This window comes from Phyllostomus discolor, chromosome 6 (assembly GCF_004126475.2).
Source record: "Phyllostomus discolor isolate MPI-MPIP mPhyDis1 chromosome 6, mPhyDis1.pri.v3, whole genome shotgun sequence".
NCBI classification, from domain to species: domain Eukaryota; kingdom Metazoa; phylum Chordata; class Mammalia; order Chiroptera; family Phyllostomidae; genus Phyllostomus; species Phyllostomus discolor.
The window spans coordinates 100,147,707-100,161,990 of NC_040908.2; the positions used below are offsets into that span (position 1 = coordinate 100,147,707).

Sequence of the window (14,284 nt, forward strand, 5' to 3'; positions counted from 1 at the left end):
TTCTGTAAATCACAGTGGCAAGAATAGGAGAAGAAAATTCGGTAATCAGAGGAGAGAAATTATAGTGTGAAGAAACCCCTTAACCAGTTTATTCTTGATGCTTGGGGATGGAAAAAATACCTATTGATTTCTCTGATTTCCAGAAAATATATAATAGTAATGAAAAACATTTCCTAATAATAAACCTCTCTAGTTCTTCTCGATCTCTCTAGATAAATAATACTCATAAAGGAGCACTTACTTAAAGGGAACACAAATCATGTATTTCCTCTTGTCAGAAGATCCTTTAATCCCTGTATTGACATAAGAATGATTCACCTCAAGAAACATTGATTTAGGTTAATATATACTTTTTGAAGTAAGAAAACAATATGTTGTATATCTATTTAGGTTTGTAAAATTGTTACTCAGGGGCTTATTAGGAAATTTTAAAAAGCATCTAAACACTTTTCTAAATGATTAAAATTTTTAAAGATTATAACTTTTAACTTATTTGAATACAGTAAGGAGGGATATATTAATGCATAATATATATTCTCTAATGTGCCATTAGATTTATAAACCCTCAATTAGAGAAAGGTTCTATGATTACCTTAATTTTTCAGCAGAGCCAGGACTAGAATTAGGATTTCCATCATTTATCAACAAATCACAAGTTAATATTTAATCTGTCATAAAAGCATCAGTACAGTGACATGTCTCAGACATAGCAAAATATCTGTAGGCATAATGTGGACTACTTAGTCATTATTTTCCCCTTTTTCATGAATTATTATTATTATTGTCAATATTTGTTATTATTTACTTTATTTTTCATTTCCTTATCAGGAGTTTTACATAGAATAATATATATTTATATTCAAATTTTTAAAGACAGTAAAAACATTACAAATGAAACATATACTAAAACACAAGTACTATAAAGTAAAAATCATGTAAGAAGCTCTCATATTGCATATATTTCTGGTAAAATAAAAGAAAATCCTCAAAACATTTTGTTAAATAATTTTAATGTGTAAATCATTTAATGTAGAAACTATAGTTTATTTCATAGATCCTGTACTTTGATGCTTGTCCTAGGTACATCTTTATTATATTTGTCTTTAATTTACCAACATGTAATCATTTATAACATTGTGTATGAATGATAGTAATTTCAGGTGCCATCATTAATAAAATCAGATGTGTACAATATTTGCAAATCAATAAACATGATACACCATGTAAACAAAATGAAGGATAGAATCCATGTGATCATATCAATAGACACAGAAAAAACATTCAATAAAATCCCACACCCATTTTACATAAACTCATTAAACTGGAAATGGAGGGAACATACCTCAATATAATGAAGGCCATATATGATAAAACCAGAGCCACCATTATACTCAATGGGCAAAAACTACAAATGTTTTCCTAAAAATGTAATGAAAGTCCTAGACACAGCAATCAGACAAGAAGAAATTGGAAATTCCAAATCCAAATTTGAAAGGAAGAAATAAAATTGTCATTAACTTCAGATGACATGATACTGTATGAAGAGAAGACTAAAAAACTACTGGATCTGATAAGTTAATTCAGTAAAGTAACAGACTACAAAATAAATACCCAGAAATCAGTGACATTTTTATACACTAATAATGAACTATCAGAAAAGAAAACCAAGAAGACAACACCATTTGCAATTGCTTCAAAAAGAGTAAAACTCCTAGGAATAAATTTAACCAAGGATGTAAAAGACTTGTACTTGGAAAATTATAAGACACAGAAGAAACTGAAGAAAATACAATTAAGTCAAAGCATATGCTGTCTTCATGGATAGGAAGAATTAACACAATTAAAATACTACCCAAAGTAATTTATAGATTCAACACAATTCCTATCAAGATACAAATGATATATTTCACAGAATTAGAACAAATATTTTTAAAAATTTAGACCTTCAATAGTGATAGCAATATTGAGAAAGAACAAAGTTGGAGGAATCATGCTACTTGATATCAAATGATACTACAAAGTCATAGTAATCAAAACAGCATGGTACTGGCATAAAAACAGATATATAGATCAATAGAACAGAATAGAGATCCCAGAAATAAGTCCACACCTTTATAGTTAATATTTGACAAAGGAGGCAAAAACATACAACAAGCTAAAAATAGTTCATTCAATAAATAGTGTTGAGAAAATTGTACAGACATGTGCAAAAAAAATGAAACTAGACCACCTTCTTATATCACACATGAGAATAAACTCAAGATGGTTGAAAGACTTAAATGTTAGACTCAAAACCATAATAATCCTAGAAGAAAACACAGGCAGTAAAATCTTGGACATTTCTCAAAGCAATATTTTTTCTGATATATCTCCTAGGGCAAGGAAAATAAAGAAAAGTAAACAAATGGAACTACACCAGACTAAAAAGTTTTGCACAGCAAAGGAAATCATCAACAGTATTAAAAGACAATTCACGGAATGAAAGAACATATTTGACATATATCCAAAAAGGGCTTAATACCAAAAATGTATAGAGAGCTTTTAAAACTCAACACCAAAAAACAATAAATCTAATTAAAAAATAGGCAAAGAACCTAAACAGACACTTCTCCAAAGAGGACATACAGATGGCCAACAGACATATGAAAAGATATTCAACATCACTATAATCATAAGAAAAAGACAAATTAAAACCACAATGACATATTACCTCACACCTGTTAGAATGGCTTTTGTCAATAAATCAACAAACACCTTTTGGCGATGATGTGGAAAAAAGGGAATCCTCATGCACTGTTGGGAATGAAGGTTGGTGCAGCCACTGTGGAAAGCAGTACAGAGTTGCCTCAAAAAATTAAAAATTGAGTTGCCTTATGACCCAGTGACCCCAATTCCAGGAAAGTATCCAAAGGAACCCAAAAAGCTAATTCAAAAGAATATATGCACCCCTATATTGATTGCAGCCTTATTTACAATTGCCAAGATTTGGAAGCAGCGCACGTGTTTATCAGTGGATGAATGGATTTTAAAAACTCTGTGGTATATTTGCTCAATGGAATACCAGTTGGCAATAAAAAAGAAGGAAATCTTACCCTTTGTGACACTAGGGATAGAACTGGAGAGCATTATGCTAAGTGAAATAAGCCAGTCACACAAAGCCAAGTACAATAGGATTTCACTCAAATGTGGAACCTAATAAATAAAATAAACTAACAAACAATTAAACAGACTCTTAAATACAGAAAACAGGCTAACAGCTGTCAGAGGGGAGGGAGTTGCAGGGCTGGGTGAAAAAGGTATAGGAATTGATGGGGGGAAAAAAGCTCACATTGTCACAGACAACAGCATGGTGATTACCAGAGGCCAGAGTGTTGTAGGCAGTAGAAGTAGGTAAAGAAGGGATAAATGGTGAAGAAAGGAAACGTGACTTGGGGTGGTGAATACAAATACAATACAGAGATAATATATCATAGGCTTGCACACCTGAAACCTATATGATTTTATTGACCAATATCATCCCAGTAAATTCAATTAAAAAGAAAAAATAAAATAAAATACAGAGCAATCAACCTGAAGAAATCAGATGCCTGTTGATTGTAGAAATTAATTTCCAGATGAGTGCTTATGCAGATGTACCAAGCCACTGCTGAGGCATCTTAATAAATGAATAAGAAGATAAAATATTTCTAGATATTATGTATCATCTAGCTCTTAGTTATACTTGAAATTTCTCTCTTGCCCTATGCAATAAAATTAAATGGTTGATAAAATTCTAGATAGAATCTCACTTGCACGTCTTCACTACCACCGTCCCATCCCTTCTACCTGGGAGCCCCCACCAGTGCCACTGTCATAACTGATTTAAACCAGCTCCTCCCTTTTCCTAATCAATAATCTCTTCTTCCTGTCAACTCCAGTAATACCTTATCTGTGTTTTCTAATATCATTCATAATCTTTTATTAGGAGATACATAATGTGTTATATCCTCTATTAGAATTTACATTTTCTACCAAATGTTACAATGCTTAAAAATAAGACAAATCCTGTGCATTGATGTGCCCTGGCCCCTATTCCACCACCACCCCAACTCTCTATTTGTCTAATGTAGACTATGACAGCCTGAGAATCCTCTAATGTGGACTATAACAGACTATAACAGCCTGTAGACTATGACAGCCAGAGAATTCAGATAGGCTATGATCCGACATTGGGTCACCACTGTTTATGCTGAGCCCCATGAGGTTATTAGTCAAAACTTCAGTCTGCAACTGAGAAACCAAACCTGAAGTACATAATTCAAGCAAAATATGAAATTCACTTTATTTTTCTGAGAGAAGGGCAAGAAATTAAATCTGAGGTAGAACTGACATGCTACCAGTACTCTCTCTTTCCATCCCTCCTCTATCTGCATTGGTTTCATTTTATCGAAGTGGCTTAATTCTCTTCAATGGCAGATTAACACCTTCCACTAGTGGAGGTTCAATGGCTCTCAGACATGCAGATGCCCTTTTTTGCTGCCAAGGTGGAACTGAGACTTGGACTCCCTGGTCTGTAAATCAAAAGTCCCACCCTAACTGCCCATCCATGAATCAAACATTATGTTCAGGGCAATGGGATGATCTAGCTAGCCAAGTGTGTGTCTGACGCACATAACAAGTTAATAACTGCAGCCAGGAAGGCAGAACTGATAGGAAGACAGTGACTACTATTCGACCCACATAGTTAGAAAAGATAGAAGAAACATTTTCTGAAGGAAACACTGAGAATACAGGTGCTATTCTTAGAAGACAAGAAATAGATTTGAGTAAAATTAGCAAAGATATTGAAGACTAAAATGTAAATATCCATTATTTGGACATAAAATTGGCTCAATCTTTCTAATTCATGAGCTAAGCCAAATTTTTAAGTTTTATTGGATATAAAACTTGGCCCCCAAAGTGAATATTACTATGAGTATCAGACAGAAATATCACTTGAAATACGTAGGTGCTAACAAGTGAACACTGAAATCACTAACAATTGATCTCCCGACAATCAGATAAAACAAAATACCAGCTCTGCTGCAAGTATCATACATACAAGTGAAGATAATTTGCCTGTTAGGGCAGTCACAATAAGTGCAATATGATTATAGGCCTTCTGCATGCCACTTTGTTTCAGCCATTTTAGTTTGCTACACTCAAACCCTAAAAATGACAGGTAGTGTGATAAAAATAAGAGTCAATGTCCATCCAACACTGGATTTCTTTAACGTACATAAAATCACCTACAGAAACTGTGAAAATATAGAGCTTATAGCCATATCTTCAAAGATTATTTATCACTAAGCTCAAAATTGAACCTGATAACTTAAAATTTTGGTAAGGTTTCCTGATTTATTCTGAGGTCATTGGCTCTCTGTTCTGCAACACACTCAAAAAACACTGTTCTAAATTGCATTCCACTTATGGAAAGCACCCTAGCTCTTTGTAAGTAATCGGAATAAATAAGAAAATCAGAACCACAAAGACATAGAAGGATAGTAATGAACTTTGCTGGAAGACTTCTGCTTATGAGGAATGAGGGTAATTTGGGGTGATCTTCTAATAACATGTAATTCCAAAGTAGGCAAGCCAGCAAAGCCAAGAGAATCAGGAGTGGGGAAAAGGATGAAGACAGTGCAGTGTTTCTTGAGCATATTTATCTTAAAACAAGGGGCTATCACAATTAAAGAGATGCACTGGCTAGAGAGATAAGCTTAATAATTTTAACTTTGACTATGTATCTTATAGGATTGTTTCACTCATCTATCATTATCAAACGCTACCTAACAAAAAAATTACAACTAAGTTGCATAGGACTTGAGATATTAAAAACGGTGGCTGAAATAAAGCAAGCAGTGAAGGCAGGCAATCAATGGTTGATGTAGTTAGTGCCTGTGCAATGCCAGGATTGTTACACTCTGTGATTGAAATTCCCCAAGGGAGTGATGTCAAAAAAATAGTTGTGAAGTTAAGGTCAGAAGCCTGCTATTTGTGCTCTATTTTCAACAGCTATCTATAGAACCTTGGGCCACTTACCTGACCCCTTTGGTACTTCTCTCTCATCTCTAAAAGAAAGAGGGCAAAGTAAATTGAAGAAAACTGTAACATAATTATCTTATGAAACATAAAGCAAAACTTAATTCCTGAATGTAATCAATTGTTCAAGAGCAAGACACATCTAAAGAGATTTCTAGTCTGTCTTTATGTTATCACTATCAGAGTAAAATTTAAAACAACCAGTTATTTCTTTTTAAAAAGATTTTATTTATTTATTTTTACAAAGAGGGAAAGGGAGGGAGAAAGAGAGAGAAACATCAATCAGTTGCCTCTCCCACACCTAGGCATGTGCCCTAAGACTGGAATCAAACCTATGACCTTCCAGTTCACAGGCTTATTTCTTACAGTGCAGCTCAAATTAGCTAATATAATTTGAAGGATTTTATTTAAGCTTTTGAATTTTATCTTTAACATCAAGTATAGATATGAGCAAACCTCTTGTTCCCTGTAGTGAGGTTACCTTATCTTTGACCACATGGGAATCATTTGAGGAACACCAGAAAGCCCAACCTGGATAAAATTACTTTCCAGATATTGCCAGGAGTACCCATCCTTTAATCATTCTTAAAGATTAAAGCTATAAGAGAATGTCCTCTTTGCAATCACAGACATTATTGAGAAGAGAACACAGAGAATATTTGAGCCTGGCTCCTATTAACCAAAAAGTATCAATAATATCATGGTATGATTCAGAGTTAGATCGAGATTTTGAAGGGCCTAAAATGTTGTCTAATTCTGGGACCTACTTTAGTAAAAAAAGAAAAGAAGTATTAATATAAAAGTTGATTCCAAAAGGAATTTTTTATTTACCATAGAAAAAGAAATCAAACCAAATTACTGGAGTTTTAGAGATTCAAGTCTCTTTCCTATGAGACCCCTTTAAACAATTTACTAGAAATAATTATACAAAAATATATTTTTAATTCAACCTGACTTTCACTGCCCTTCTACAATATTCTAAAGTGCTCATCAAATGCCAGCACTCACAGGGACTTGTGTAAGTAAGGGTATTAGTTTAATAAGCTTAAGTTTATAAGTATCATGAGAAATCATGTATTATTGAATCATCCACTTAACAGGCAGACAAGGAACAAGAATATTACAAAATCAATGTTGGGACCAAACAGAGAGAGCAGAAGGTGATGTTAGGGACTTCTTTAGGGAGCCACTACATGTAATGCCTAGGAATCTTTAGATGAAGTCTTATAAGTAAGAAGGCATTGAAGATAAACTTCTCAATGTTGGATACACTCAGCGAGGTATCACTAGCAAGCCAAATCCTACTATTCAGGACAAACACAGGAAAAAAAGAAGACATGTGGAAATGACAGAAAGAAATCTGAATAAAGTCAGGGGAGAACGGGTGGAAGGTATAATACAAGCAGTAGAAGAGAAAAACATTACTGAAAAAGAGATAGAGAGGAGGTACTTCACTATTTTTCTGAGTGATGTAATAGTACTAATCATCAATTCACTTGTTATATATCAGGCTTTTGACATGCAGTGAACATAAGACTGGGAAGAAAATGAGTGAGTTAGCCCTTTAGAAGAGGACATTACATTAATGGTAATTCTCCTCTGTTCCCTCAGTTTATAGTTTAGAAAAATAAAACACAAAGGTCACTGATGTGTCAGAGATGGTAATCTAGCACAGCCAGGTCCAGAAGCCCAATCTCTCTAATAAAAATATCAGTGATTTTTTATGATTGCTTTACATATAACTAGAAGGAAAAAAAGCAAAGATAATCTTCTTGTCCTCCATGAACTTAGACACTTTTGATCCAAAGTTCTTCCCCATCTTCCTTTAAGACCTATATCAAACCAAAAATAAATTAAAATAATTAGCACATAAATGTTGTCTTTGTAACTTTTTCTCCCTTCACACACCCAATGCATCTTGCCTGAATATCTTATAGCATTCATTTCATTCTGTCAGGGTTTCTTTCTCTCCTCAGCTCTCTGTTCTCACAGGCATACACAAAAGAATTACATATGGTGCTGTACATGCTCACAGACCTACATATGCAAATATACCCATGAACACAGACACCCCCAAGCACCCACACAAGCTCCTCAGAGAAGCTTCTGTGCTAAATCATAACTGTATTACCTGTAGTGCTTTACACAAGGGATTTCCTAGAAATTATTTTGGAGAGGAAATGAGCTCGAGAGCTGCCTGAGGGCACTAGCATGGGAATTCACCAGGCTTCAGCTAGCGCACTGAAAGCCTTATCCAAGTTCATAGCTTCAAATGCATCTCTAAATGATGACACTTCATATATATCACCTGTCTAGAACTCATGTCAAACTTCCTTCTCTTGTTCATGATCTGGTCAGATCCTTTTTTCTGAATATTTTATAGATATCAAAGTAAGTATTCCTAAAATAAAAGTCATTAACTTTCCTACTATAGCTGTGTTCTTTTTTCTTTAATTAGCATCACCCAACTCCTCCCCACCCACCTCCACCCCCTCGCCCAAGCTAGAAACCTTCGTGTTATTATTGGAGAGGCCCATACCTTTATTCTCAGCACCCCTATTATATGCCAAGTTCAATTCTTCAATGGTTTTACCCAATTAGTGTTTTTCACCATAATTTAAGTTCAGGCCTGTATTACTATTACCTGGCATTATTGAAATAATGTAACTAACTTGCCAGTTTCTGCTGTAATTCTAGTATGTATATCTTAGAAAAATGTCAGTCCCTTATTCAAAACCCCAGTCCTCCAGATTACTTACAGATTAAAGTTTGAATGACTTACACTGATGATTAAGACCATCTATTTTTTTACTCCATTTTTATTTCCAAATTTGCCTAGTATCATTTACTTTCACATACCAATATGCCAGAAAAATTGATTTTCCTATTGCTGGTGATTTTCCATCTCTCTTTATTTATACCATTCCATTTACTTTCCTTTCTATCTTTTCCCCACTTTTACAAATCCTATTTTCATAATCCCCTCAGATGCACTTAATACTTTAGGAATACCTCTTTCACAGCACTCATCACTTTCAATCTTATATTGAAATTATTTTGATAAATAACTCTTTTTCCCAAACTTAAGTGTAGTGTATATTGTTTCTTTCCTTAAGAACACACTTGTCAAGTGCCTGAGAGCACAGTCCATGGATAATGTATCTCCGTAATGCCCACAATAATTAGCAAAATGCTTGCAAATTACAGATATTCAATAAGCATATTAACTTAATAAATAAGTGCTCACTTATTTGACAATGATAAAGTTCTGGTACCTTTACCTACTTTTTTAAAATCAACAATTATTTACTATGAGAAATATTTGTAGTTATTTATTTCATTTGGGATATAATCTGTACCTAAACTACCAGTGTTAATTAACACTTAAATAATTATTTTACAAAGTACTGAACATAACATGCAATTCAATTATTAAGGTAAGACAGTCACCATAATGACTGAATTTAAGTGTATTTTTTTTTCAGTGCATCAAAAATTTAGCAGTCCTCAAACAGACGTTAAAAACCAAACCACTGTGCTCTTTCAATGTAACCATCCCCAGTATTGAAAAGAAATTGTGACATTTATTTTATGCTTAAAGACTGCTCTTTATTTCCCAGGTGTGATGGGAGAATACGAGCCGAAAATTGAGGTCCATTTTCCTTTCACAGTTACAGCTGCTAAGGGAACAACCGTTAAGATGGAGTGCTTTGCACTCGGCAAGTAAGTACATATTCTTCCATAATTACACACAATTGTTTATTAAAATGTGACATATCTTATTTTTGAATCACTTATTTTGCTAGGTTTCATTTTCCCAGAAGCTCCTTGTTTGGACAAAGTAACCACTTATGATTATCTTTCTAGTCATTTCTAGGAACAAGAATGTATATATATATATATATATATATATATATATTTGCTATTTTAACACAGAGAAAGCTCTTTTAAATAAAAAAGAGATTTACGTCTTTGCCAATGGGTCTTAAATTTTGGTATTATTCTTAAATTTTACCCAGCAATGATATAAATAAAAAGAGGATAAAAAATTAAGGTGATATCTGCTACTCACCTATAGCATATAGATTCTGATAAGCTACAACAAGACAATGGTATAAAATCAAAAAGATAATAATTACAGTGAGCCAATTGCTTACTTCGGTATTTCCTGAAATAACAGTAACATGATAGCACCAGCTGTCAATATGCACAACATGTAATCATTTTCCAAATCAGAAAGATGATTTATACCACGCTCTATGCCTGCTATACTAAATGATTCTATTTTGGAGAGTTTAAATCCCATGGTATATAATTAATTTTCAATGATGTTTACAGTATGAGTATTGGGTATAGAGACAGGAGTGGAATTTTGATTATATTTGATTAGAGTATTATGATTTATTTTAAACAGAGTGTTGTTGTTTGGTTTTTTAGGGCGATAAGACCTCAGGGTGCTTTCTAACTCTATAATTATAATTTGCATAACTGCATCTCTATCAGAGTGCCTAATCATTTAACTTTAGTTGTGGTGAGCTACTCTCACAGCATAACTATCAAGTACTTGGAGGTAAAATGTGTGACATAAATATGCTTAAAGTAGGTTTAGCTTATGAGTGAGAAAAATATTAGCAAATATGAGGAATTTAGCTAGTGAAAGGAGATGTAGGGCATGGCTATAGGGAACACCATGTTTTCTAATATCAAGACATTAAAATAACATATATGTAAAGTTCTATTTAAACCCAAATAGAAGCAGGATCATATTAAACTAAAAACAAAATAAATTGTTGTGTGTTCATTCTTTTAAGTAAAAGATGCCTATAAATAGAAAAATATTTCAAGAACCTAAAATCCATCGAGGAGGTGTTTGGGCAGATATCTGAGGAAGTCTTCCAAACACAAAGATATCAGTTAAATGCACATGGTTAAATAAGACCTTAAAAGTGGAAATTTTTTGTTGTTTTTGTTTTTTACCATTTGTCCATGTTGTCATGTCAAGTATGCCTGGAAATGTCCAAAATAAGCAGCTTAATTCCAATAATACAAAAATAATGTATTTTAGTTTGATGACAAAGGTTAAGAATATCCTGCAGTTAAATAATTCTTAAATGCTAATATTTGCACAAAAGCTACAAATAAAGGGGGGAATCATGTTGTAAAACAAATTAGAGAACTAAATTTATAGAGAAAAGAACAATGTGGGATATTTCCCCAGGCAGGTTTATTTAATAAGCTAGATGTTCTTGCTTTTGGAAGTTTTGAAATATGCTTAGTAAATTGATGGTTGAAGTCCTTTTTGTGCTAGGTAGGATTCAACAGTTATGTGATTTTAATACCGTGTTTTCTTCAATTTCTCCACTCCTTCTCTGCTATTCCCTCTCCCTGCACTGTACCGAATGATCAAATATAAGGGAGGATAAAGAAGACACACAGATTTGTCAAGGTCTCCATTGCTCATTTCATATCTTTTTGCGAAGTGTCACAACTATGATTTTTTTAAAGTTTATGAAGAGATATGCCTCTACCTAAAGACCAACCTACCATTCTGATTAAAGTAAACAGAGTCAAGAAAATAACATCTTTACATATGGCAACTCTCTATAGCATATTGTCATGTGGAGTAGATTGCCACTGTATCCCAATATTATCACAGCAATTTCAAATTAATACCTGAATCTGCTTGGTTCCCACCACTCACCTGAGCTGCTTCCCACTTTAACAAGTACACAAATCTCTGGTGGATCTTTGCCCAAGAACCCTGTTAATTATCACTAAATATCAATCAGGCTGATTTTCCCTGTCAGTCTTTCCACGTGAAGTGTTTTAACAAAGTGTTCCTCACAGAATTTTACAACTAAATTATGGCATAGAGCATATCAAGCTCTTTTGTCTCATGGCTCCTGCACTGGCTATTCCCTCTGTTGAGGACACACTTCCCAGTTCTTTCCATGCTGGCTCCTACTTATCCTCTAGCCTCAACTTAAATATCACCTTCTAAAGAGACCATCTTCTATGACTACTTTATCTAACCCACACTCATTTTTCTTTATCTAAATACTTACATTTTTCTTCATAACTCTTAATCCAGTTTTAAATTATTTACTTTTGTATTTCTCTTTAAAACCTTTTTTCTCTGTGTCAGTCAGGAATTCATTTGAAAACTGGGTCCAATTCAGGTGGTTCAAAATATTTTAGTAAAGGCACATGTTAAAGATCTGCCTGTGAGCAGGACCAAGGACAGAAACTGAGGCATTAGTAGACTAGTAGTGATAGCAGGAAGTCATTCTCATCCTTAAGCCAGAATGAGCAAGGGGAGGAGATAGTGTCATCAGAATTAGGGACAAAGGATATGGAGTAGGACAGGAGCCACACAACAGGAAGCAGTTGTAGTTGCTTTAGTCATGAAGTGACGCGTTAAAAGAACATAGAATCAGGAAATTCATATCCTGACTTCTTTTTCCACATGCCTTCTGATCTTCTCTGACGTCTCTTAGGGCTGAAGGCAACCAGAAGCCAACTTGTAAGCCAAGAGAATGAAGTTGGCAGTACAAAAAGCAGAGGGCAGAGAGTGTGGGAGGTGAGAATGAACTCAGAAATACCACGTCTGATTAATCCAATCAACTCTTTATAATTAACAAATAATAAATAACAGATTCTTTATGCATAAAGCATTTTGACTAACTCTCATTCTCTCAAACAAATGTGCCTCCTTCCACTCCATACCTCGATCTCTTGTCTGCTCTTTTCCTATTTATGCCTAAACTTACACTTGTATTCTTATCCATACCTTTTCCTGAAGTCTCGCCTTACTCCAGCAGTATGTCCCTTTTTTAGACCTAAATTTCCTCCTCTTTTGATTTTCTTCACAAAGCTTATTATTGCATTCTATTTATACTTCATATTTAACAAAAACAAATAAGAAACCTCTTTATCTATCGGCCCTTAGGGATGGTTGTTTGGTTTGTTTGCTTTGAAGGCTAAGATAAAGTTAAAAATGAAAGAGATTTATCACATTAAAATAATAGAATAAAGGTCAGAGTAAAAAATATATGTCACAGGGAGTGATATTTAATGCAATAATGGCTTGAAGGACAAAGAAGGACAAAGAAGGATCATAACAGGAAATCTTGCTGTCTCCACCATGGCCTCCTCCATGCCTTATGGGGACAATCCAGCTTTCCTATTAGAAAACACAATTTTTTAAAATATTTTTTAATTTAATTGTTGTTCAAGTACAGTTTTATGTTTTTTACTCCAATCCCAGCCAACCCCCCACCAACCCTCCCCATTTCCACCGCCCTCCCTAGTTTTTGTCCATGTGTCCTTTATACTTGTTCCTGCAAATCCTTCCCCCTTTCCCCTGAAATTCCCTCCCTTCTCCCTTCTGGTCACCGTCAGCCTGCCCTCTTTCAGTGTCTTTGGTTATATTTTGCTTGTTTGTTTGTTTTGTTGTTTAGGTTCCTGTTAAAGGCGAGATCATATGGTATTTGTCTTTCACTGCCATTTTTAATCAAAGTCATTCATTGCATCAAATGCCTACTTAGGTACACCCTCTCTCTGAAGGAAAAAATAATTTGTTTATAATGCAAAGAAGCCAAAAAGGAAGAGGTTGGCTTTGTATCGCTCATCTTATAAATGTATATGAGCTGAAGTATTTTCAGAGAACCTAAAAGCTGAAATATGTCTCAAAGTCAAGGTTCTGAAAACCAAATATGTGCCAAGTAATGCCCTAGCTCCCATGGATTTCCACAGCCCTTGTCCTCAAAGAGATGCCATCCTATCTTTATACATTTACTGGATGTAGCACTGCCTCTGGAGTCCAGTCTTAGTCATTTCAAAAGCAGCAGCACACACCCTGACTAAGGTGTCCTCCTCAGTTAACTTTTATCTCTAGAGAGACTGACTGCCCATCTTTCTTCTTCCAGCTATAAACAGACAAAGGCAGATATTCTTCCTCTTGAAGTTCCTGACCCAGGGCAAACCGGGAAATTTCTTTGCATTGTAGCAGTCACCCTTTCAAGCTGTCAGAATACTGTTCCACTGTTCACAAACAACATTTTTACCCTTCTAGAGAAGTACATTTACTTCTGTGAAATCTGTCCCAAAGGTGTTCTGTTCTTATAATTGAGAGAATGTAAACTGATACAGCCATAGTTGCACACATAATTTTAAAAATAGACATGCTGATACATTTCCTGTATTCTTAAGGGAAATAGCAGAA

The 14,284-nt window shown here is 34.3% G+C and overlaps 1 protein-coding gene across 1 annotated transcript in view; it reads left to right on the forward strand.

The window, feature by feature from the left end:
• CNTN5 (contactin 5) overlaps positions 1–14,284 on the forward strand; it is a 1,221,314-nt gene that overhangs the window by 904,911 nt on the left and 302,119 nt on the right. Inside the window, exon 9 of the mRNA XM_028517441.2 lies at positions 9,681–9,783. Within this exon, the coding sequence (XP_028373242.1) occupies positions 9,681–9,783 (103 nt within the window). The remainder of the gene's footprint in view (positions 1–9,680; positions 9,784–14,284) is intronic.